The sequence below is a fragment of the Ovis canadensis genome, chromosome 11 (genome assembly GCF_042477335.2).
Source record: "Ovis canadensis isolate MfBH-ARS-UI-01 breed Bighorn chromosome 11, ARS-UI_OviCan_v2, whole genome shotgun sequence".
NCBI lineage: Eukaryota > Metazoa > Chordata > Mammalia > Artiodactyla > Bovidae > Ovis > Ovis canadensis.
Genome location: NC_091255.1, coordinates 62,064,914 through 62,088,505, shown reverse-complemented (window position 1 = coordinate 62,088,505; position 23,592 = coordinate 62,064,914). Strand labels below are relative to the sequence as shown.

The following is a 23,592-nucleotide window of genomic DNA, read 5'->3' as shown; positions in this document are numbered from 1 at the left end:
CCCTTCCTTTCTTCCTTCTACATTCTCTGCTAAAACGTGCTCACTACTAATGCTGGAATGTCTATAAATATTTTAATGGCTTTTGAAATTCACTCATGAGACAAATACAGTTGTCATTTAATCAGTCAGTTTTGAACCTTGAAAAGCTACACAGACAAGTAAATGTGTGAATGGAGTTCATGTCTAACGGTGCATTTTGTGTTAACAGGTTCAAGCACAGCTTTTGCAGTTTGCAGCAAAAAACATTGGTCTCAACCCTGCACTATTAACCTCGCCAATTAATCCTCAGCATATGACGATGTTGAACCAGCTCTATCAGCTGCAGCTGGTGAGTCAGGGTAGATCTGCTTGGGTTGTAGGACGTGGGAAGGGCATTCTCCACGTGTTCACAGGCATGAGCCAGGAACGCACACACCAGCTGAGAAGTGTAGTTACTTCAATGCTCTTCTTCACATCAGGGAATGTCACTGAGACTTTCATGAAGTTGGTAAACTATTAAAGGCATTAGGGGACTTCCCTGGTGGTCCAGTGGCTAAGATTCCAAGCTCCCAATGCAGGGGACTTGGGTTCCATCCCTGGTCAGGGAGCTAGATCCCGCATGCCACAACTAAGAGTTCAAATGCTGAAACTTTAAAAAAAAAAAAAAAAATTGCATGTGTTGCAGCAAAGATTGAGAATCCTGTGTGTCACAACTAAGACCCCATGCAGCCAAATAAATAGGGTAATATTTTGATAAATAAAAATTTAGGAAGGTCTTCACTCAAGGGCATTTCCACTAAGCTTTGTGAATTCTTTGGCCCCTTCATGATCGTTGTCTCCCACATCTGACAGTTAGGCATGTCCTTTAGCACTCAGCCAGCCTTTCTCATCTGAACACAGAACCAGCAAATCACTTCCTGGTTTTTGTCTAAATTTTTCTGAGGATGATATACATAGATACCATTCTAGAAGCAAAAGACAAGTTACTTCATTATGTACAGTATCTGCCTCAGAGATTAGGACCTAATTCTCTCAGACTCCCTCTTGAGAAAGGCTGATGCAGTCTAATACTTCTTGAGAGTTTTATAGTTTAACATACGTTGAATTTTTAATTTCCAACAGGCTTTGCTTTTACCATGTAACACCAGGGCATCGTATCCCTCAGTGCATCCTGAATTTATATTCCCTGAAAGACCCAGCGTTTGTTTCTTTCTTTAATATGTTGACACCTGATTTGCTTAAACATCTTGTCCAACAGCTTCATCTCGCAGAAAATTATCAGGAGTCATGACGGAAGAAAAGAAAAGGCTCCAAGAGACAAAACCATGATATCAGCCTTTCATTATAGGGGAACCTTTCCTTACAGGATCAGGCTCTCAGTCCTGACCCTTTAGCATTTGTTAGACACACATCTGACCAGTCTGCGTGTCTGGCCCCAGGCAGTGGCCAGGTAGGGTGTGAGTGTCCTAGACAAGCCGCAGTGAAGTACCCACGCCCTGGGTGAGGGTTCCGGGCCACGACTGGACTTCATTCAGAAAAGGGAGCCTCGGGGACTTCCCTGGCAGTCCAGTAAGACTTTGCTTTCCAATGCAGAGGATGCACTTTTGATCCCTAGTCAGGGAGCCAAGATCCCACATGCCTCATGGCCAAGGTAAAACAGAAACAATATTGTAACAAATCCAATAAAGACTTTAAGAATGGTCGGCATCAAAAGAAAAAGGAGCCTCATGGACTGTGGTGTAGGGCCCCAGGGCCATCAGAGCCCGGAAGGGACCACTGACCTCACGGAAGGACAGGGCAGAACCAAGAAGCAGGCAGGCTCTTCCGCACCCTTCCTACAGAGAACAGCGCCCTCCTCTCGGGTGCACTGCAGGACAGCTGGATTCTGACCTGAGGCTGAGCTCATTCTCCACAGTACCGACATTCTGGAGTCCCTTATTCATAATTTATACTGACCCCTGTAATGTGAAAGATACCAAGAAAGTATTGAAGTATGTTTACATTTCATGAGTTCCATTTTAAAAACAGTGTATGGCGTTTTAACTTTTTTCCCCAGAAAAATTGGTGAAATTATGTTTTATGCATCCTAAGGTTAAGCTTTAGAGCCTGTAAGGATTCAGCTAGGCATTTTATTCCTCTGATTTATGGATTAATGAGGTTTCATAATATAATCTCTACTTCTTTTTGGATCCTACTTCAATAAATCCTCTTGCCCCAAACGTCCCCCAAAAATCCATGCTGTAAGGAAAAAAATTACCATATTCAGCCAACTTTTGAAACAAAGGATCCAGCCTTCTGCATCATTGTGGGAAGACTTCTCTGATGACCGTTCTCACCAGCTTTGTGGCCGGAGTCAGGGTGGTGGAAGTGCCACAAGCCTGGATCTCAGGCTCCCTGTGGACTGAGACCCCACACAGCTCCTGGTTGCCTGTGAGCCCTGGAATGTGTATTGTTCTGTGACTGTCTGGGGCAGCCGCTCACCACTGTCCTGCCACACTGTCTGAACCATTCTGGACACCTTGCGTCTTTATAAGGAAAAAAAACCTTCCCCCACCCCCCGATTTCTTTTAGTTTGTATGAATCAAGCAGAAGAAATTTGATCTCTTCATTAACTGAAAAATAATTTGCTGACAGACCTCACTACCAGCACTAAACAGAGGTGCTGACTGAGTTACTTTTTAAAGACTGTGCAGTGGAAAGGTTTTGGAGGACTTCCCTGGTGGTCCAGTGGATAAGAATCTACCTGCCAATGCAGGGCACACGAGTTCGAGTCCCTGGTCTGAGAAGATCCCACATGCCTCAGGGCCACTAAGCCCCTGTGCCGCAATTGCTGATCCCAAGCACCTAGAACCCGTGCTCTGCAACGAGAGAAGCCCCCACAATGCAAAGCCTGGGCACTGCAATTAGAGGAAGCTCACACGCAGCAACGAAGACCCAGAGCAGCCAAAACAAGTAAACAAACACTTTAAAAAAAGGTTTTAGAAAGACGTGTCTCTTTTTGAAAATGCCTCACAATATGCTTAAACCACAGCGTGGCAAGGGGACCGACGAATCTGGGCTATTTTTTCTTTAATGTACAGAAGTCAAACCCCTTAGTAGTGGCTCTCTTGCAGTCTGCTGATGGTTCTCTGCCGTCCGCAGGCGTACCAACGTTTACAGATCCAGCAGCAGATGCTACAGGCCCAGCGGAACATTTCCGGACCCATGAGACAACAGGAGCAGCAAGTAGGGGCCCCCGGACGACAGAGCTGGCTCGCTGGCCGCCCCCTCCCCCGACCTTGTTAGGCTGTCCCTGATGATGGCTGTAACAGGCAGCCGCCCCTTGGGAAAGCCCCCGGGGTCACCTGGGTTGGAGTGGGGGTGGGCCCAGGCAGCGCCCCCCAGCCCCGCTGACCTCTCGCCATTTTCCACCCCCACCCCGCAGGTTGCGCGCACAATCACTAACCTGCAGCAGCAGATTCAGCAGCACCAGCGCCAGCTGGCCCAGGCCCTGCTCGTGAAGCCACCGCCCCCGCCACACCTGTCTCTGCACCCCTCTGCAGGCAAATCGGCCCTGGACAGCTTCCCCCCCCACCCTCAGGCCCCCGGCCTCCCTGAGCTGCAGACCAAAGAGCAGCAATCTTCACCCAGCACCTTCGCCCCCTACCCTCTCGGTGAGTCGGGGCCTGCGTGCATCCACCACGTGCGCCGTTCCAGCAGAGCCGGAGCGAGGCTGCCTCAGGGCTCCTTCTAAGGGTGGGGCTCGCTGTCCCCGAAGAGCACGGGCTCTGCTGGGCCCAGAGGGGTTTTCAGTATAAAATTTCTGAAGATATTTCCAGTGGGAGCTCCAGGCTGAGCTCACTCCCAATGTAGTGGAGTCTGCACTTTGTTAAATATTTGGCCATGAACTAAGACTTAGATTGCTTCTCTAGGAGAGCTTTAGACAGTCACCATTTGGAGGAAGAGCAGACATATCCTAATAGTGCTTTTCTTTTTAGCTGGACTGAACCCAAACATGAATGTCAGCAGCATGGACATGACCGGTGGTTTATCAGTGAAGGACCCGTCTCAGTCCCAGTCACGCCTCCCTCAGTGGACTCACCCCAACCCGATGGATAACTTACCCGGTGCTGCTTCTCCGCTCGACCAGAACCCCAGCAAGCATGGTATGTCCAAGCTGAGGAGCCCCAGGGTCTGGTCACTACTGCTGTGCGTGCTCATCATCCCCATTTCGTTACGTGTGTGTGTGTGTGTGCGCGCACACACACATGCACGTGCTCACACACATGCACGTGCTCAATCAGGTCCAGCTCTTTGCAACCCCATCGACTGCAGGCCACAAGGCTCCTCTGTCCATGGAATTTCCCAGGCAAGAGTACTGGAGTGGGTTGCCACTTCCTCCTTCAGGGGATCTTCCAGGCCCTGGGGTCAAACCCATGTCTCTCGTGTCCCCTACGTTGGCAGGTGGATTCCTTACCACTGTGCCACCTGGGAAGCCCTTTGTTACTCACACTGCATTTCTGTTCTAAGAATGCAGTACTAAAATCGGAACAGAAAATATTTCAAAAGGCCAAACCAAACAAGCATGGAGATGCAGAGTACTGGTGACCAAAGGGGAAGGGGTGGGTGGAGCACGAAATAAGGAAAGGGGGTCAACTGCGGTGACGGGCGGAAATCAAGAGTTGGTGGTGAGCACCCTGTGGTGTGGACAGAAGTTGAAATGCAGCGTCGTACCCGTGAAATTTGGATAACGTTAGAAACCAGTGTTACCTCAATAAGGTAATAGAGAAAGAAGCCTGGCAGGCTACAGTCCACTGGTTCTAAAGAGTCAGACATGACTTAGCAACTAACCAATAACAAGATATCTTTCATTCATTAGAGTATGTAACACCCTTTCTAGTCAATGACCAAATCTCTTGAAGCCTCAACTTTCACACCTTAGCTACTAATTGAGAAGTAATTAAAAGTGCCCCAGAGCAGCAAAGAATACAGGTCATGGCTGCGCACTTATAACGTATATCTGTATCTTCAACCAAAAATTTGTCTGAAAGAAAATTTTTTCAATAAAATGATTAAATGCAATAGGAAAATCTAATGCTTAGAAAAGATAAAAAGCAAAAATGCTAATAACCACGGAATTCCCTGGAAGTCCAGTGGTTAGCACTGGACACTTAAACCACATGGGCCTAGGCTCAATCCCTGGTCCGGGAACGAAGATCCCACAAGCCACTCAGCCAAAAAAAAAAAAAGAAAGAAAATGATGCTAATAACCATAGGTGGTGATGTCACTGTTAAACATTGAATTTAGCTCTTAATTTCCTGGTAGCATAAACAGCAAAGGAAATTTGATAGGGAACATAATTCTCTCTTCATATAAAGCACTCTAAAAAGGAAAAATTCTCCCTAATGATTAGTTCTACAGGAAAATCGTCACATGCTATCCGGGCAGTCTCCTTGGAGGAGAGCGCTCAGTCGCCCAGGGAGGTAGGGTTAGGCCTCCGAGGCCACACAGAGGCCAGCAGATGAGGGGAGGGACGCGGACAATTGCAAGGACCGCAGCTGACCACAGACACTCGCTGGCTGTCCCCAGAGCACTCCACCGTGGTGTGGGTGTGCATTTATCGAGAAGTTCAAATGACAAACTGGAAGAATTTTTAAAGAGCGTGTCTTGCAAGAGTCTGGGCTGGCTGAGACAGTCACTTCCCGTGGAGAGCGCTGGCCGCAGGGAGGCTGGCAGGAGAGGGCGAGGCCCAGCCCTGGGGCCGGGGGTGCCCACTCACTCGGCTCTGTGTTTCCTGCTCCCCCTCCAGGTGCTATCCCTGGAGGTCTGAGCATCGGACCTCCAGCCAAGTCCTCCATTGACGACTCCTACGGCCGGTACGATTTAATCCAGAGCAGCGAGTCACCAGCCAGCCCTCCTGTAGCTGTTCCCCATAGCTGGTCACGTGCCAAATCCGACAGTGATAAAATCTCAAATGGCTCCAGCATCAACTGGCCCCCAGGTAAGAGCATGCAGCGCTCCTGTGTGGCAGCAGACTCCAGCCACACCCAGGGAGGTGATGAGGCCCGAGAGAAGCCAGGACCCAGGCTCAGCATCCTGGGAGCACGGACCTCACGGCTTTGGCTTTTTCATTGGCAGTACCTTCACAGATAAATCGCGGGTGTCGTTGGCATCACAGGCTTTTCTGTAGCCCTCAGATCAGTGGGAGGAGGAGGAGGGGGAGGTGCTGTGTTCCATCTGCTCAGAATGTGTCTGGGCTTTATACTCCCACGTGAACACTGTCTGAGTTTAGTTCTGATACCTAGTTTGCGCCGAAGGACTGATGCTTCACTGAAGGAAATCTAATGTGTACCTCTGAATTACCAGACTATAAACATTTCCATAAATTGTCATGAAGCAACACGAAGGTGCTCTAATACTCACATGTTTGAAATCTTCCAGAATTCCATCCTGGAGTTCCCTGGAAAGGACTTCAGAACATAGACCCGGAGAATGACCCCGACGTCACTCCTGGAAGTGTCCCCACCGGGCCCACCATCAACACCACCATACAGGATGTCAACCGCTACCTCCTCAAGAGTGGAGGTGAGGAGGTGCCCTGCCCACGTCTGCGTGGTGTTCTCTGTGCAGGCGTTCTGCTCCGGGCAGCGGGCGGGTGTGGGAAGCAAGGCAGGGGAGTGTCAGACACACTGATGGGAACTCTCTTGCTCTCAGACGCAGCATAAGGAGAAGTCGACCAGTGCTTATGGGAAAATGGAGATAACTTTGGGCTCCGTGTCCCTGCTGGATTTATTAATACACGGTGCTTATACATCTTGTGTTATAAAGTAACAGTGTTAGCCATCAAGCTTCGTAAGAAAGAGGTTTCCACTTGAAATCTCTTTGAACTGGAAGTGAATTGGCCATTTACTCATCCATCTCAGCCAATTTTTCCTTTCCTCAAAATGTTTGGTAAAAAGACTGAATTCATTCCCCAGGACCTTTTTCCTGGCACAAACTCCTGACGCTATAAAGCTTGGCACACCCTGTTTAGGCTTGAGGATCCAGTTGGCAGAAGTGATGAGCTGAGCTGTGAGGTTACAGAACATAAACGCGGGTTCAGTTGCAGAACTGAGGAGGGCACTAGCTTGCCTTCCCTCGAGGCCTACAGATGCAGGCCCTCTGTGAGTGCCAGGGCTGACGGACCTCTCTCCTCAGCGTTCTAGTAGCAGAAAGAACAGCCAGCTTACCCGCGATGCTCAGCACTAGCAAGGTCACTCGGGTATTTCCGAAACGTTAGTTTAGCTTTCCGGCTAACATGGCCTGTGGGGAGAGGCCTCCTTGTCGGTGGTTCTCTGAAGTGATAGGATTCCACGCATGCCTGTGGCTCAGGTCGGAGGGCAGCGTAGACCTCTTCCTTCAATGCAGGGCATTCCTGTGGCGAGGCAGCAGTGTCAGAGCAGGGCGGTCGCAGGCCTCCCCGCGGCTGGGGACGGATGAGTGAGGCAAAGGGGCTCGAGGCTACGGGACCTGGAGCCTGTTTGAGGTAGTGGGGGTCGGGGGAGACTCGCCCCTCGGGACACTGCGTGTGGCTGCAGGGCTGTGCCAAGCGAAGGGGTGATTCGGTGTGTTTGGGCTTGTGGAGGGTGGGCAAGCATGGCCATCCAGGCGGTAGAAGACCTTAGAAAGAGTCAAGGCTGCTCAGCGCAGAGTGGCGCTTCCTGACCGGTGTCCAGTGTCAGCCCAAGGTCGCTGGCACCTGGGGCACGCAGGCCATCTCCACCTTTGCACCTGTGTGCCGTGATCGGACACAGGCGTCCTGGAGGGCAGGGGAGTCCCGAGGGCAGAGGGAAGCCAAGCCTCCGAGGCCCTGGCAGAAATGGGACGTCAGCAGGACAGAGCCTGTAGTGCCCTGTGTGACCCAAGGGCGAGTCCCAGGCAGCTCCACCGCAAGACCAAGCCTCGCCCAGGAAAGGGCCCCCACCTCCTGGTCTTATCTGAGAGGAGGGAGCAGAAGGAGCGCATCTCTATGTAGAACCCATTTACAGGAAGCCCCACAGCCTCAGGGCCAGGAGTAAATGGCCGTGGCCAGATCCCGCAGACCACCCCTCTCCGGGACCCCCTTGTGTTCCCCACACGCGGGGCTTCAGGCACCCCGGGGGCTGAGCTTGCTCCGGGCCCAGCCACAGAAGGCTGTTGTATTCTTGAGTGATTAGCTTAGTCTAAACTACAAAGGAAAAAAAATTGAGAAAATATGCCCTGGAAGGAAACGCCACTGACCTCCTGGATGTTGGCTTGTTCATTTTACATATTTTCTTAATGGAGTTTTCTGTTTTCTTTATTGAGTACCTTAGGTGTTGGGGTTTTATTTACAGTTTTGGGTTTTCTTTTCATTGGTGTTAAGCTCTGATTTGATGTTAAAAATTCACTTTAGCCATATATTTGTTTGAATATTATTTATAGTGCTAACCGTTATGAGGTGAATATTAGCCAGATGGTAAAATGCAGTTGTGCCATCGCCTGACAAATTGATACTAAAAAGGAAAATTAGCCATCATTTTATGGGATAGATTCCACTATTGCACTAAAAATGTCAAACTAGAACACTGTAAAAACCCAAGTGCTCTACTATTAACTATAAACGAAGTACCATGTTGGGTTAAATAGTCTATAATTTGGAATCTCAAGTTGATTGCATTTTGTTGGTAAATAAGAAACAGAGGGTTTAGGAACTAAGGTTAGATTGTCAGTAGAGCTGATGTCTTTTAAAATCAAAGACCTGCAGATTACAAATACATCCTCACGTTCATCAGCTCTGGTGCCCTGTTCTGAGGAGGTCAGTTACACCAGGGCTGCCGTGAACAGCCGTACAGGTTGTAGACTGCACAAGCCTGGGAGGTGCCACACGCCTGGCAGTCCCTGAGGTTGTTGAGCACACCGTCCCAGGTGGGGCCCTGCATCGGGGGCCCCATGTCTTTTGAGATTCTGCTCATGGTGGTAAACTTGACTACCAGACTGCTCTGTGCCCTGTACCCTCTTCCAGCCAGCTTGCGCACACCACCCAAGTCCCTTCCCAAGTCTGAAGAGCTCTGGTCCATCCCACTAAAAGCTTAGCACACTGTTGCCCTGCGTCATCCTTCTCCTTCCTCTGCTTCCTGCTTTCCTCAGAGAACAGACCTGGTGACGCGGAAAATGCACCGGCAGGGGTGCTGGGGGGGCCTGCCCGTCAGCCCGCCTCCCAGGATAGGAACAGGGTCCTCAGCAGCAGGAGGGGCGAGCCTGGAGGCCCAGTGGCGCATGTCGACGCAGTCAGCCCCCCTCCCAGGATAGGAACAGGGTCCTCGGCAGCAGGAGGGGCGAGCCTGGAGGCCCAGTGGCGCACATCGACGCGGTCGCCAGTGCCTGTTTCTGCTGAATGTTTTGCATTCAAGAGAGAAATACGAACCTTGGCAAGGAGTCAGGGAAAGCACCGGTCTCTTTAAAGCAAAATCTGTAACAAAAAGCTTGGAGATTTATTTCATTTTATTCAGTTTTGTAGGTATTGTTGGAGGTATGAAAAGATGGAGGTCGCCCTGAGTTTTTATTTTTATCTTACCTGGAAGGGGAAATCCACGGGATCCTTCCAAACCCTGACGTGTTGTTGAAAACACTCTGTGGCCATTCTCTCCTCTCCAGCTTCCTGGTCTCCAGCACCCCGCACCCAGCCCCTCTCCAGGGCCTCTGGCAAGGCCCCGGGCGCCCCAAGGCGCAGTGCGCCTGTGTCTTCCTGTCCTCACTGTGGTCGCGCTTGTTTCCCACCACTTCCATAAACGCAGCCTGGGAGACTGCTTCTCGGGTGCTGGGGCTCCTCACGCCGGGGCTGAGTGGCTCGCCCCGCGGGCCCGTGCTCGCCTTTCTCAGAGTGCCGCCTTTGGTTCCGCAGGGTCCTCCCCACCGTCATCTCAGAATGCCGCGCTGCCTCCCTCGAGTGCCTGGCCGCTCGCTGCCTCCGGCCACAGTCGCGCTTTCAGCAGCCTCGCACCCGCTCCTGCTGTTGCAGGTACGCACCTGGCCTCTCGATGTGCTGGTCGCCTTCTCTCTCTCTCCCCAAATAAGACTGATGGCCTGGCTTTTCCTGGTGGTCTGTTTGCTCCCCTCCAAGCTGGGAGGCCACATGGAGTGATGGAGAGTGAGCCTGAGCTTTGCCGAGCAGCCACAGGGCCTCGGGCACCGCTCACCCCCTCTCTGGGGACTGGGGATGGTGACACCTCCTGTCACAAAGATCCTGGGCTTATAGAAGCTCCCCAGCGCTAGAGATGCCATACAGCTACTGCCTAAATGTATCGGCTTCCCCCTCCCCTCCCACTTCCCCCCAACCTTCCTCTTACGACCACAAAACCAGGGGTATATAAAACTCACAGACTTGAAGGCAGCAGCTGCTGGGAACTGCTGTTATCAGCTTAATTCCCATTGCTCAGATCCATGCGGTGCCTGGGTTATTCCTCTCTCACTGTAGGCTTCACAAGTCTTTCCAGTAAGGCATTTCTTTTAGGCTTAAAGGAGAATTGAGAATTAATTTGTTTGTCATAATAACTCTGAAGGAATTTTTACCTGGAAATGTTAAGACAAGGATGTAAAGACTTGTGGACATACCTACAGTGTGGGCAGGTTTGCAAAAAGATGTGGAGTTTAAGTAAAGAGAGTTTGTTGTTTATAAATTTCTTCAACGGTGTTTCTCCATTCCACTGATCTTCTTGTCCAGCTATTGTTTAAACCAGCATCACAATGCTATAGGAATTCTCTTTATACCAGTGCCTCGGGGAGAAATTAGTTCCACTATGATTTAGCATCTTATTTAAAAAAGAGAGCAAGAGCTTCTGGATTATTTCTAGTCCTTCCAATGTTTATTCTCTCTCATGTTTACAAAGGGGATGTATTAAGCAGTTAAAACTTACCAGTCATTTGGCCAAAGAGATGAGCAAACAAAACCATCTTCCATTATCTCGGGCCATTTCTATCTGGCATTTCAGTTTTCCTGATCAGGGACTCCTGTGCTCAAATGAGCCTTTGTTGTTGTGAAGCTGCAGTCGGCCCCCAGCAGCCAGGGTAGAAGGGGCGTCCCACGCAGGCCTGGTGCCAGCCTGGTGCTGGGGGGCTGGTGCCCGCCTGGCGCTGCAGCTTGGGCCCAGGAGCAGGGCAACAGCAACCTCTCTGCCTGCTGCCCTCGCCACACTGGGTTCCTGAGGCGGCTGCGTGGCAGGTCCCCGGGCACAGGAGGGGCCAGAGCTGGTAGTCATCACGGGCTTTGTTTTTTGTTTGTTTCCACAAAGAGCCTTACAACAGGCTTTCTCCAGACAAGGTGCCCAGATGCCAATCCTTAGGGCACCTGGCCCACACCCACTTCTGCAGGTACAGAGAACGGGTCTCCAAGCTGTGGAGAGAGTGCTGGGAGATGCAAGTTCAGGCGGGTTACATCAAAGGGCGTGTTGCTTTGATAGGAGACTGACACCTAAAGAAATAGCAAAAGGATATATATATATGTGTGTGTGTGCGTGTGTGTGTGAGGGCCTTGATCTTGATTAATTTGATATGCGATAAGACGTGTCCCAGCAGAATTTGTGAAATTAGCTTTAGCACCTAACCACAAAAAAGTGCCATTTTTCTGGAGAGCTCATGTCTGACGCATGTAGCAAACTGAGCGTCAGCGATCCTGGCAGGGTCTATACAGCCACCAGCAGACTGTGTCTCTGGGCAAAAATTCAGGGGACTGCCTGCGGTCCTCAAGTGGGGGTCTTGACGGGGTGCTTCCCTCGGGTCCCGCGGTCCGCTGGAGCCAGAGCTCTCCTGGCACGAGTCCCCAGACCCTTTGTGGCTCTCGGTCTCAAGCATGCCCGTGCTTCCTTTCTCCGCCTTTCTAGGTAAGCTGTCAGACATCAAATCGACGTGGTCCTCTGGCTCTGCCTCCCACACGCAAGCCTCTCTGTCTCACGAACTGTGGAAGGTGCCCAGAAACACTACTGCACCCACAAGGCCCCCGCCAGGGCTAACCAACCCCAAGCCTTCCTCCGCCTGGGGAGCCAGTCCCCTCGGCTGGACCAGCTCTTACTCCTCGGGTATGCTTCCGTTCTCGCATCCAGATGGGTGAGGGGTGGGAGTGTCCGTGCCTAACCCACTTTCCCCTTAGGGAAGGTAGGTGCCTACCATATTGTCCTGCAGCTTCTTCAGAAGGACCCCCCAGAGGGCTGAGGGGGCCAGGGCACCTAGACTCTCGGGGATTGTGCAGGCCCAGGTTCTGCTGCCCGTGTTTCAGCATCAGCCCTGCGTGTTAGCATACACAGCTTTGCTCTGAGCCAGGAGATCCCAGGGGTCTCTGCACCCACTGAGGGTCCACACTGAGCCCTCAGAGAGGCCCGTTCACCCAGCGTAAGGGACTCCACGCCCAGTGTGAGCACACCGCCCTGTCCCGGGGGCTTCCTCGGGCCCCTCTGAACTGTGGGGATGAGGGAGTGCACAGGGTTTACGACACTGAGAGTGAAGCCAGCCTGCGAGTCTGCGTTGTTTTGCCAGCAAGTGGGGTTTTAGAGCATTGATTCTAAAGTTGAGAGGGGTGGGGGGCAGAGGAGGAGACCAAGACTTCCGGGCAATTCTCGAGTCTCTGCCGTGACACCCGCCCCTGAGGGTCTGCAGGGACCCCGAGTCTGGGTTGGTTTCCAGGGGTGACAAGGCTGGGAGCGCAGGCTTTTTGCGAGCCGCGTGCGGGGGCCTGGGGCGCTGGGGAGAGCGGTCTGACTCGGCGCAGCCTTGGTGACCGGCTTCCCCCCTGGGCGCAGGTTCCGCCTGGAGTACCGACGCCTCAGGAAGGACAAGCAGCTGGCTCGTTCTCCGCAACCTCACACCCCAGGTACAGGCAGCTGGTGGGGGTATGCCGGCCTGAGGGCTTTGTCCATAAGCCGAGGCCTCACTTGGTCCAAAGGCAGTGCGGGCAGCGGTGGTCACTTACCTGTGTTCTGGTGGACTGTTTACTCTCCACCCCTCTGAGGCTTGAAGAGTGCACCCTGATAAACACAGCAGCTCACCCTCACCTGCACCCGCTCTAGGATGATGTGGCCTGTGCTCACGTGTCCCGGGGTCCGGGACTGCAAGGCTCGGGGCGAAGTGTGCTGCTGAGGAGGGGGGCAGAGCTGGAGCAGGTTTTTCTCCTCCTCCTGGCAGCCCAGCTCACCAACTAGAGGGAAATGTCCAAGACTAAATTATATGGTAAACGGTGAGGTGCCCAAGGTTACTATCGCAGTCAGTACTTGAAGCCCTCTTAAGACAGACATCGTCCCAGGGTACTGTGGACCCAGGTTGCATAAAGCTCGTCTTTGAAGCGCGGAGTGATGACCTCCCAGGACTAGCGTGACCGCCCTTCCTCTTCCTCACTCAGATCGACGGCTCCACCCTGCGGACGCTGTGCCTGCAGCACGGGCCCCTCATCACATTCCACCTGAACCTGACGCAGGGCAACGCCGTGGTCCGCTACAGCTCCAAGGAGGAAGCCGCCAAGGCCCAGAAGTCCCTGCACATGTGCGTCCCTCCCCTCCCCCGCCCCGCACTGCCCTGGCTGCGGCCTGCAGCGCTCGGCCTGGGCCTCGGGAGGGTCCCGGGGCCTCTGAGGCACAGCGGGCTCCCCGGGCACTGGTGTCCACCGGCTCATGGTCTGGAGGCTGGAAGTCCGGCAGTGTGGCCAAGATCACCTCCCCCAAGGCCTCTGCTCGGCTTGCACACAGCTGCCTTCACGTCACTCCGTCTGAGTGTATCCCGACTTCCTCTCCTTCTAGGGACAGTGGTCCAAGTGAATTAGGGGCACCCTCATGACCTCGCACGTGTGTGTGCTCAGTTGCTCAGTTGTACCCGACTCTTAGCATCCCCATGGACGATACTCCTCTAGGCTCCTCTGTCCGTGGGATTCTCCAGACAAGGATACTGGAATGGGCTGCCATTTCCTACTCCAGGGCTCTTCCTGACCCAGAGATGGAACCTGCATCTCTTGAGTCTCCTGCATTGACAGGTGGATTCTTTACCAATAGCACAGCTTACCTCAATTCTCTCTTGATTTTATTTTATTTTTTCAATTCTCTCTTTAAAGACTCTCTCCAAGCACAGGCCCAATGAGGTCTCAGGGCTTAGGGTTTCAACATATGAATTTGAAGGGACCGATTCACCGCATGAGAGGTGTCTTATGACATGTCGGTTTCTTCTACTGCCAAAGTGCCAAGGCTCTGCCCCCTCCTCCCAACCCCAGAGGGAGTGGGTCCCCAGGAGAGACCCAGGGGTAAAAAAAGCTTCTCTCCACGGATGTCCCCAGGCATGCGACATGGCGGTGCCTGCTCCTGGGCCTAGTAGTGTTCCCTGCAGCCGACTCCTCTCCCCAGATTACAGGACTTCCGATAAGATGTTGTGAGTAGGCCTTCTCGGCAGTGTCACTTGAGGTGTGGGCCCCAGAAATCAGTCATTCTTGTTTTCAGCCCAGAATGAACCACACTGATCCTAAACGATGCCCACTTTCAGTGGTCCATTCATGCATGTCCTTAAGAACGTGCTCTCGATACCACCACCACACAGCCGCCAGAAATCTAAACCAAGGGAGAAAAGCTCGTACTTTGGCCTTGGAAGCAGCTGCAGTGACGCGTGAGCGGCAGGACTGTTTCTGGGTGGCCTGTGACGTGAAGCCTCCAGCTGTCCTTTCCTGTTTTAAAACACCAGCACAGGATAGCCAGCAAGGAGGACACAGGAAGACTCACAGCTGCTCTGCTCACATGACCCGCCATTCTGCTTTCTGTGTTTGTGGGGTTTTTTGAGTTTTTGTTTCATTTTGAGATATAACTGATACACAACAGCAGTGTGTCAGTTCAGAGGTGTGGTACCTGTTGTCCTGACACATTTCTATAACTGCCAAATGCTCACCACCATGTGAGCTAACAGGACATCAGGGCACGTAATTATTACTTCCCATTTGTGGTGAAAACATTTAAGATCTGCTCTGTTAGCAGCTTGGACATAAACGATACAGAGCTGTTAACTGTGGTCACCAGGCTGTACCTTACCTCCCCAGAACTTAGTCATCTTCTACCCGGACGTCTGTACCCTTTGACCAGCCTCTGCCATCTCCCCACCCACAGCTCCTGGAAACCACCATTCTACTCCCAAATGTTTCTACAAGTTTGGCTTTTTGGGGTTCCAAATAAAATATATCATGCAGTATTTATCTGATCTTTGACTTACCTCACTTAGCATAAGGTCCTCAGGATTAGTCTGTTTTGTTGAAGGATTTCCTTCTTTCTTGTGCCGGAACAGTAGTCCATTGTGTGTCACATTTTCTTTGTTGACTACCAGCTTATTTCCATATCTGGTCTGTAAATAATGCTGTAGTTAAGCAAGGGAGTTCAGATATCTCTTCGTATTTCTGTGCTGTCAATTATGTCTCCCTTTCATTTCTGATTTTGTGTCCTCTTTTTTTTTTTTCTTCTTGGTTAGTCTAACTAAAGATTTGTCGAGTTTGTGTTATCTTCTCAAAAACGCCTGCTCTTATTTCTGTTGCTGTCCTGCCCTTTCAGGTGTGTTCTGGGAAACACTACCATCTTGGCCGAGTTCGCCGGCGAAGAAGAAGTGAACCGCTTCTTAGCCCAAGGCCAAGCACTGCCACCCACCTCCAGCTGGCAGCCCAGCCCGGGGACCAGCCAGACGCGGCTGGGAGCCTCGGGCAGCGCCCACGGCCTGGTGCGGAGCGACGCCGGCCACTGGAATGCTCCGGGGCTGGCCGGCAAAGGGAGCAGCGACCTGCTGTGGGGTGGGGTCCCCCAGTACTCGAGCAGCCTGTGGGGCCCCCCCAGCAGCGACGACGGCAGGGTCATCGGAAGCCCCACCCCGCTGAACACGCTGCTCCCTGGTGACCTTCTCAGTGGGGAGTCCATCTAGCCCTGGGCGGCCCCGAGGGCGCGGCGGTCATCAGCTCCAGGAGGACATGCTGACCCTCTCCAGCCCGGGTGTTGCTGAGGACCCTGCCCGACCGGAGCCGCCCGGCAGCCCTTTCGAGTACCTCTGTCCAGTACTGAAGACGAACCTTGGCCACATGCAGGCCTTGCGAACTGTCCCCGAGACAGTGCGGCCGCGCTGGGCCAGCGTTGTGCGTCACGACAGGATGCTTCTCACAGCTTTTTATTTGGTGTCGTCTTATGTTTGTACGGTGTGTTGTCATTTTGATTTTTTTTTTTTTTAAGTATAAAAGCTGCTTAGAATAGTTCTATCATGAAGGGCACTTTTCAGATTGTGGGCTGGAAAGGGTTATTTTATCGAGGGAGGGGTGGGGAGGGAGGGAGGGAGGGAGGGAGACGAGAAAGCCTATTTAAAACGAGCCTGTGACGATTATGCACATTACCAGAGGCGGCCCGTAATCAGGGGGAGCTGGCGTCCACCACCCGGACACGGTCCGGCGGCCCCGGCCGGGAGCCGGGCGGAAGGAGCGGTCTGTGATCTGTTCTCTGTTCCCACGGATCCGCCTATGCACATTACCCTTGTTCCATTACTTTTTCATGTCATTTTTTTTAATCCCCCCAAAAAAATATTTTTTAAAAGTTAAAAAAAAAAGACATATCAAACATGCAAATACTTGAATCCAGCAGGCCAATAATGAAATGTGAACACTTTCTAATTCTACACTTCCAGGTTGACATCAGTACGCAGAAACAGGCTCTAGGAAACATTTCTAAGTTCACAGCCTATGTGTGTGTGTGTGTGTGTGTGTGTGTGTGTGTGGAAACAAGCGTGTGTGTGTGTGCGCGCGTGCGTGCCTGCGCACTTTCTGTGTTCATGTGTTAAGTGTGTGAGGGATGTAACTGTGGGTTTTCCCTTTTATTCAGTATGTGCTTTTTTTTTTTTTTTTTGGCGCATTGGTCAAATGTTTGTTGTTTATTATTAGCTTCTAACTTTGCACTGAGTGTCCCTGCCCTTCCTCTAGCTAATCCTATACGTTCAAGAAAATTCATAGGACAGGGCTGGTGACAATTCATGTGTAAATGTTTACTCAAGGACTCTGTTAATTGCGTTTAAAAAAAATTACAGTGTATATCTCTGGAGAAATAATATGTATACCTACCTTTAGCAGCTTTTTATCGTGGACTAATGCAAGAAAATTATTACCAGAGTATTGCACCATTTTTCCATTTGGAATATAAAGTTAAAGAGAAAAAAGGAAAAAAAAAAAACTCGCTGAGCTGTGGCCATAGATCCTTGTAGAGGATGGATGGTTCCTCGAGAGGAAGGGAGACAAGCACTTGGGCGTGGGTTGTGACTGCTTTCATCGGAGCCAGTGGTGAGGGCTCCCACCTGTTTACAGACCTTTTTTTTTTTCTCCTTCAGACTTTAAAATAAAAATAAAAAATTTTAAAAAGGAATTTAAAGAAAAAAAGAGAAAAAAAGACTTCTGTCGTAAAGAAACCTATTTTCAGAACGCAGATCCGCTACTTCAGAGCTCTGGGATTGAACAGTGTTGTTTTCCCCTCCGGCCATCGTCGTGGACTCTTGTCGACTGTCCCCTTCGTCGAGGTGACGAGTTGTGGTCACTGTCTTGCACACGCGGACGCGCTCTCAGGAAAACCAGGGTTCCCGAGGGACAGCTCCACACCATTTCATGCATTTTGCCACCCAACTCCTAGCACTGAAGATGTTATTAAAAAAAATAATAATTAAAAAATAAAGGAAAAAATATGAAAAAAGAGGAAAAAAAAACCCACAAAGAAGAAAGATACCTAATCTCTAACGTGTAGCAGTTACGTATGTACCAAATAATGGACTCAAAGGAAATAGATGTTCGAAGAGTGCTTTATATATTAAAAATTGCTTTATGTTTTAAAAAAATGATCAATGTTTTGATTGTTTTGCAAGAAAGAGACAATGGAGTAACATACCCTCAAGTATGTTTAAAAAAAAAAAATATATGAACATGTGCTCCCTGCCTGCTTGATCAGGAAACTTGTGCATTACATTTTTTTTAATTAGCTTTTTAATGGTTTTATCAAAACAAAACAAAAAAGCAAAAAAACAATTTAAAAAAAAAGACAAAAAAGGAAAAAAAAAGAAGTTCCTGCAAAATTGCAGATCAACAAAAGCTGGTTTTATAGAGGATCATGAACTATGCACAAACTGGTTCAAGACTTTTTTCTCAAGTTCAGTAGTGTATTTAGCTAAACAGACCTTCCTCAGAGTAAGCGCATCTCATTTGCCATTACATGCGCTCTGTATATTTGATGTACACGTCCCCACCTATGTACACCAAATATACGTGCGTGCGTGCGTGCGTGCCCGTGTGCACCCAGACATACAGCTTCCCATGCTGCATTTAGCATCAAGTTGTAGAAAACTGATATTTTTAAATTGGGGATGGAAGTAAAGAATCTCCGTTTTTGTTTTTTTGTTGTTGTTGGGGTGGGATTTGTTGGGGTTTTGTTTTTTTGTTTTGTTTTGTTTTTTGACCTTTTATTTTGAATTAAAGACGTCTGTAACTCTGAGATTAAAAGACAAGTTTGTGGCTTTTAATGTTTTTCCTCATAGAATGTGATTGTTGAAGAAAATGCACCGAAAGTTGCTTTCAAAAGTACAATGCTTTGTTGAATCTTAATAAATGGCAATTCTTTTTTTCTTGGCTGTTAGAATAAATGCGTTTTTTATTTTTATTTTTCAAAGAGGAATGTCATCTGTATTCACTTTGTATGTTTTGGGAGAGAGAGCTGTCCTACTGTGTGTAGAAATGCCCTGTGTCTTTCCATGCTGTCCTCAAAAGTTTACTTATGTAAGTAGGTACACTCCACGTTCCAGTTGCCTGACTTAGGATTTTACCATTTGTTTTGGGATGTTGCATTCAACAGTCATCGAAATGCAGTAGAGCCTAGGGGCTCCCCGCCAGCCACCTGCCTGGACCCACCCGCTCCGTCCAGGAACCAGTACCGTCTGGGGCAACCGTGCCATGTGGCCGCAGCCCAGGACTGCTGCTCACTCTCAACCCATGACCCAGTTTGGGTATCAGAAATATCCAAAGAGGGATTCCCTGGTGGCTCAGTGGTTAAGAATCCAGCTGCCAACGCAGGAGACATGGGTTTGATCCCTGATCCAGGAAGATCTCACATGCCGAGCAGCAGCTACGCCCATGAGCCGCAGCTACTGAGCCTGTGCCGTAGGGCCCAGCGGCCGCAGCTGCTGAGCCTGTGCCGTAGGGCCCAGCGGCCGCAGCTGCTGGGGGCCATGGGCCATGCTCCGCAACAGGGGCCACTGCGGGGAGAAGCCAAGCACTGCGACCAGAGAGCAGCCCCTGCTCGCCACAGCCAGAGAAAAGTCCTCGCAGCAATGAAGTCAGCACAGCTAAAAATGAATAATTTTTTAAAGAATACTCAGAAAAGAGTAGTGAAGGTCTTTTTTTGATCGTGTGAAGGTCTTTTGTTGGTTAGAGAAGGGCTGACTCATCTGAAAAGACCCTGATGCTGGAAAAGATTGAGGGCAGGAGGAAAAGGGGACGACAAAGGATGAGATGGCTGGATGGCATCACCGACTCAATGGACATGGGTTTGGGTAGACTCTGGGAGTTGGTGGTGGACAGGGAGGCCTGGTGTGCTGCGGTTCATGGGGTCACAAAGCATCAGACACAACTGAGTGCCTGAACTGAGAGACACGTGGGATCTTAGTTCCCCACCCAGGGATCGAACCCACACCCCCTGCATTGAAGGGGAAGTCTTAACCCCTGGCCCTCCAGGGAGGCCCAGCCTTAGCTGACTGTGCATAGCGCCTTGTACGGGGACCGCTGAAGTGACGGCATGGGCTGCAGCAGCAGCAGCCTGTCCCCACCGGTTTCAGGCCACAGTCAGGAGTCCGAGCACTTGGCGCTGGCCCCCAGCCCACCCCAGGGTTGCCTGCCGCGACCAAAAGTTCAGCGCCAGTTCTGCCGTCTCTTTGGGATTGTGAAGATACCCTCTTGAAGACCAGCCTAAACGTCCTTTGTGACTTCTGCTCAGAGACCAATGGAGCGAGTGTCTCTTTCTCTCTTACGCTCCTAGGGGCCTTGGCCACACTTTACTGAGAAGACAGGACCCAGGTTGGCTCCGGAGGTCAAGATGGCAAGCTCCTGTCTGACCGGCCTCTCTAGAAGACCCAGGAGGAGAGCACAGGAGGACCAGCATCAGGAGAGGAAGGGCTAAAGGACATGGGCTCAGCACATGGACAACACACCGACATCCTGAACTTGTGTAAACCTGGAGGCCGTGACTCCACCGGGACCTCCAGCCAGCACTTCCCCGGGCATTCACCTGGTCCCCTGTGAGTCCAGAGTCACCACAGGGGAGCAAACCGTCCAGCGCCTCACTGGAGAACAAGCCCAGTGCCACCAGGATGGCCGAAGATGAGGCAGACTTCCTGGAGGAGGTGGCTCTTTCCTCCCAAGCCCAGGGAAATGGGACAGGTGGGAGCACAGAGGAGGATGAGTGACTGCCTCTGGCCTGGAGCAGGGGTGGGTCCTGGTACCCACAGATGAGAAGGAGACTTGGTGTCTGGAGTCAAGAGAAAAATTGGAGGCTCCGAACTGTGCTTTTTTTTTTTCTTAACTCATTCTGGCAACACCGTGGGAGAAGGCAAAGAAGGCAGGATGCTCAGCGGGGAGAAGCCTGGTGTGTGGAGAAGGGACTTCTGAATGGGGAGAAGGGTCGAGAAGGAGCCACCTTGGCCAGCCCTGATTCTAATGACAAGCCACAAGACCCAAGGAGCTGAGTGTGCGTTCACTGAGACAGGAAGGTGTTTCAAGAAGATTCTTTGCAAGAATAGAGCACGTGGGGTGGATCAAGAAGAAGTCACATAGGAGTCGTGCTGGAAACATGCGGTTAACTTATAGCTTCTATACATCAGCTCTCCCAGCAGAAGTGCTGTCGACCGGCTTCACCCATATAAGTGTGAGCTCAGTCGTGTCCGACTCTTTGCACCCCCATGGACTGTAACCTGCCAGGCTCCTCTGTCCGTGGCCTTCTCCAGGGGAATCTTCCCAACCCAGGGATCAAACCCACACCTCCTGCATCGGCAGGCAGTTTGTTACCACTACCACCACCTGGGAAAACTGGCCCCTGTATGGCAGCCCCGTGCTGCAGGTGTGGCCTGGGAGCCTGGCTCCCCAGTCACCGTGAAATCCAGAAGCTTGTTTCCAAGCACCCGCCCGAAGTGCACAGAAGCTTCGAGCTTAAGTGACATTTCAGATGCTGGTTCTCCGTCCTGACTGCATGTCAGAATTATCCAGAAATTTCTTAAAATCCCAGAACCCAGGGCACATCCTAAACCCATTCCACCAGAGTCTGGTCGAGTGTCCAGGCACCAGGGTCTTTAAATCTCCCCAGTTGATTCCACTGAGTGGCCAAGGCAGAGGTGGTGTCAGAGGGAGCCTGTCGGTGGGCTGACCGTCGGCCTCCCACCCACTGGGATTCAGCCATTTGCAAGAGCCCAGTGGGTCTCATTTGGCAGTTTACGCTCTTTTCTCTTTTTTTTTTAAAGCAAAACTGTAATGTGCCAAGCATGGTACTAAGCACCATGGGACTGTGCCCATTGTTCCAACAACCCCAAAAGGTGAGGAACAGGGACTGGGAGAGGTCACAGGATGTGCCCAAGGCCATGAACTGATGAGCATCAAACCCGGGCCCCTGTGACTCCACAGCCTTGCTTGGTCAGGGCCTCTCAGGCTCCATCACAGAATATTACAGCTGGAGGACCTTGAGGCCACGTGTGTATCAGAAGCCACTCTGATGGGCGACGGACGTGCCTGGAAAGAGAACTAACTGGGACGGGGGTGGAGCTAGTGACTCTGAAGTTTGAACCCTGCCAGCCAGGCAGCTGGGTGCCACAGCCCTGGGAAGAATCTCTTCTCTGGAAAACCTCGGTCTTGATCTTCAGGTCCTTCAACTGATTGGATGAGGCCCACACACATCGCGGGGGATAATCTCCTTAAAGTCAGCTGACTGGGTGCTGGGCACCTGCAAAATGCCTTCACAGCAACACCTCGGTTAGCGCTCGAGTCAATAGCCAGGGACACCACCTGACTCGCACACAGTGCCTGCAAAAATACCCACAGGCTTCTGGCCTATTTGTCAGCAGCAGCTTGTCCTGAACTCACAGTCATTGCGAGGCAGGCAAAGTGAGGCCAGCCAGTCAAAACTGGCGGCACCAGCTCAGACTGGACGTGGTCAATTTATGATGTCTATCCATCCATCCAAAAGCGCCCTTCACGCGGAGCTGAGCATCCGAGGCTGCTGGCCCCGAGAGCCCAGGTCAAGTCTCCCCACCCGACTTCACCCACCCAGCGGTGCTCACGCCCGGAACCACAGCCAAGAGCTGCTGCCGGCTCCTCGCAGAGGTCCCCGAGCATCACCTGCCTGGTACTAGACACAAGCAAGGGTCCTGACGTTGGGCTCCCGAGAAAGGTGGCGTCTGTCCCGCACGTCTGCCAACACAGAAGCACCCCCTCGACGTGGGACAGTCCTCAAAACAGGGACCATCTGGGGCTAGCCTGGGCCCAGCTGGGAGTGTGGCAGATGGCAGAGGCGTCTCCACAGCCCACCTGTGCCCCCCAAGCCAGGCTCTGCTCCCCCAGGTTCCCCATGGAGATGAGGATTGAGGATCGCTACTCTCCCATCCTTTCCCACAGGGCTGCTCCCCCAGCCCCTGCGGACAGCGGGCCCTGGTCAGTGACAGCTCCGTCCCCTCCTCCCCGCACCCTTGGGCCCACAGCATGCCACAGTCTCCTCAAGCTGTGTCTGGCAGGACTGGGGTCACCTCACTCTGCCACAGGTCTGGATGCTGGCTGCGCTTCCACCCGCCAAAGGCTCCTCTCTCCGCGGCTCATTAGCAAATGACCCATCTTATTTCAGTTCAGTTGCTCATGTCTGAACAGTCGTGTCCAACTCTTATGGACCCCATGGACTGCACGCCAGGCCTCCCTGTCCATCACCAACTCCCGGAGTTTACTCAAACGCATGTCCATAGAGTCGGTGATGCCATCCCACCATCTCATCCTCTGTCGTCCCCTTCTCCTCCCACCTTCAATCTTTCCCAGCATCAGGGACTTTTCCAATGAGTCAGTTCTTTGCATCAGGTGGCCGGAGTATTGGAGTTTTAGCTTCAGCATCAGTCCTTCCAATGAATATTCAGGACTCATTTCCTTTAGGATGGACTGATTGGATCTCCTTGCAGTCCAAGGGACTCTCAAGAGTCTTCTCCAACATCACAACTCAAAAGCGTCAATTCTTCAGCACTCAGCTTTCTTCGCAGTCCAACTCTCACATCCATACAGGACTACTGGAAAAACCATAGCTTTGACTAGACAGACCTTTGTTTGGCAAGGTAATGTCTCTGCTTTTTAATATGCTGTCTAGGTTGGTCATAGCTTTTCTTCCGAATGAAATGAAAAGACGCTTGCTCCTTGGAAGAAAAGCTATGACCCACCTCAGTCCCTCCCTAAATTTGCCCTCCATCCAGTGACCACTGAAAGCATCACTTCATCATCCGCCACCACACATTCCATATCTGTCCCCTGTACTCCTCCCCCCACCTCCCCACCTCCCCACCCCCCCACAGGCGGGGCTGGCCGAGCAGCCCCAGAAGCTGCGGTGTGGTCCATC

The 23,592-nt window shown here is 51.5% G+C and overlaps 1 protein-coding gene across 5 annotated transcripts in view; it reads left to right on the top strand.

Moving 5' to 3' along the window:
• TNRC6C (trinucleotide repeat containing adaptor 6C) overlaps window positions 1-17,367 on the top strand; it is a 115,853-nt gene extending 98,486 nt beyond the window's left edge. For 3 of the 5 annotated variants that reach the window (XM_069542011.1, XM_069542010.1, XM_069542007.1), the window contains 11 exons: window positions 209-328; window positions 3,121-3,204; window positions 3,404-3,632; window positions 3,957-4,124; window positions 5,769-5,960; window positions 6,401-6,544; window positions 9,861-9,977; window positions 11,836-12,030; window positions 12,748-12,818; window positions 13,344-13,483; window positions 15,514-17,367. In XM_069542011.1, the coding sequence (XP_069398112.1) occupies window positions 209-328; window positions 3,121-3,204; window positions 3,404-3,632; window positions 3,957-4,124; window positions 5,769-5,960; window positions 6,401-6,544; window positions 9,861-9,977; window positions 11,836-12,030; window positions 12,748-12,818; window positions 13,344-13,483; window positions 15,514-15,874 (1,821 nt within the window). In that variant the 3' untranslated portion in view covers window positions 15,875-17,367. The remainder of the gene's footprint in view (window positions 1-208; window positions 329-3,120; window positions 3,205-3,403; window positions 3,633-3,956; window positions 4,125-5,768; window positions 5,961-6,400; window positions 6,545-9,860; window positions 9,978-11,835; window positions 12,031-12,747; window positions 12,819-13,343; window positions 13,484-15,513) is intronic. The other 2 variants (XM_069542009.1, XM_069542008.1) reach the window with 2 other exon arrangements.
• The last annotated feature ends 6,225 nt before the right edge of the window (window positions 17,368-23,592 follow it).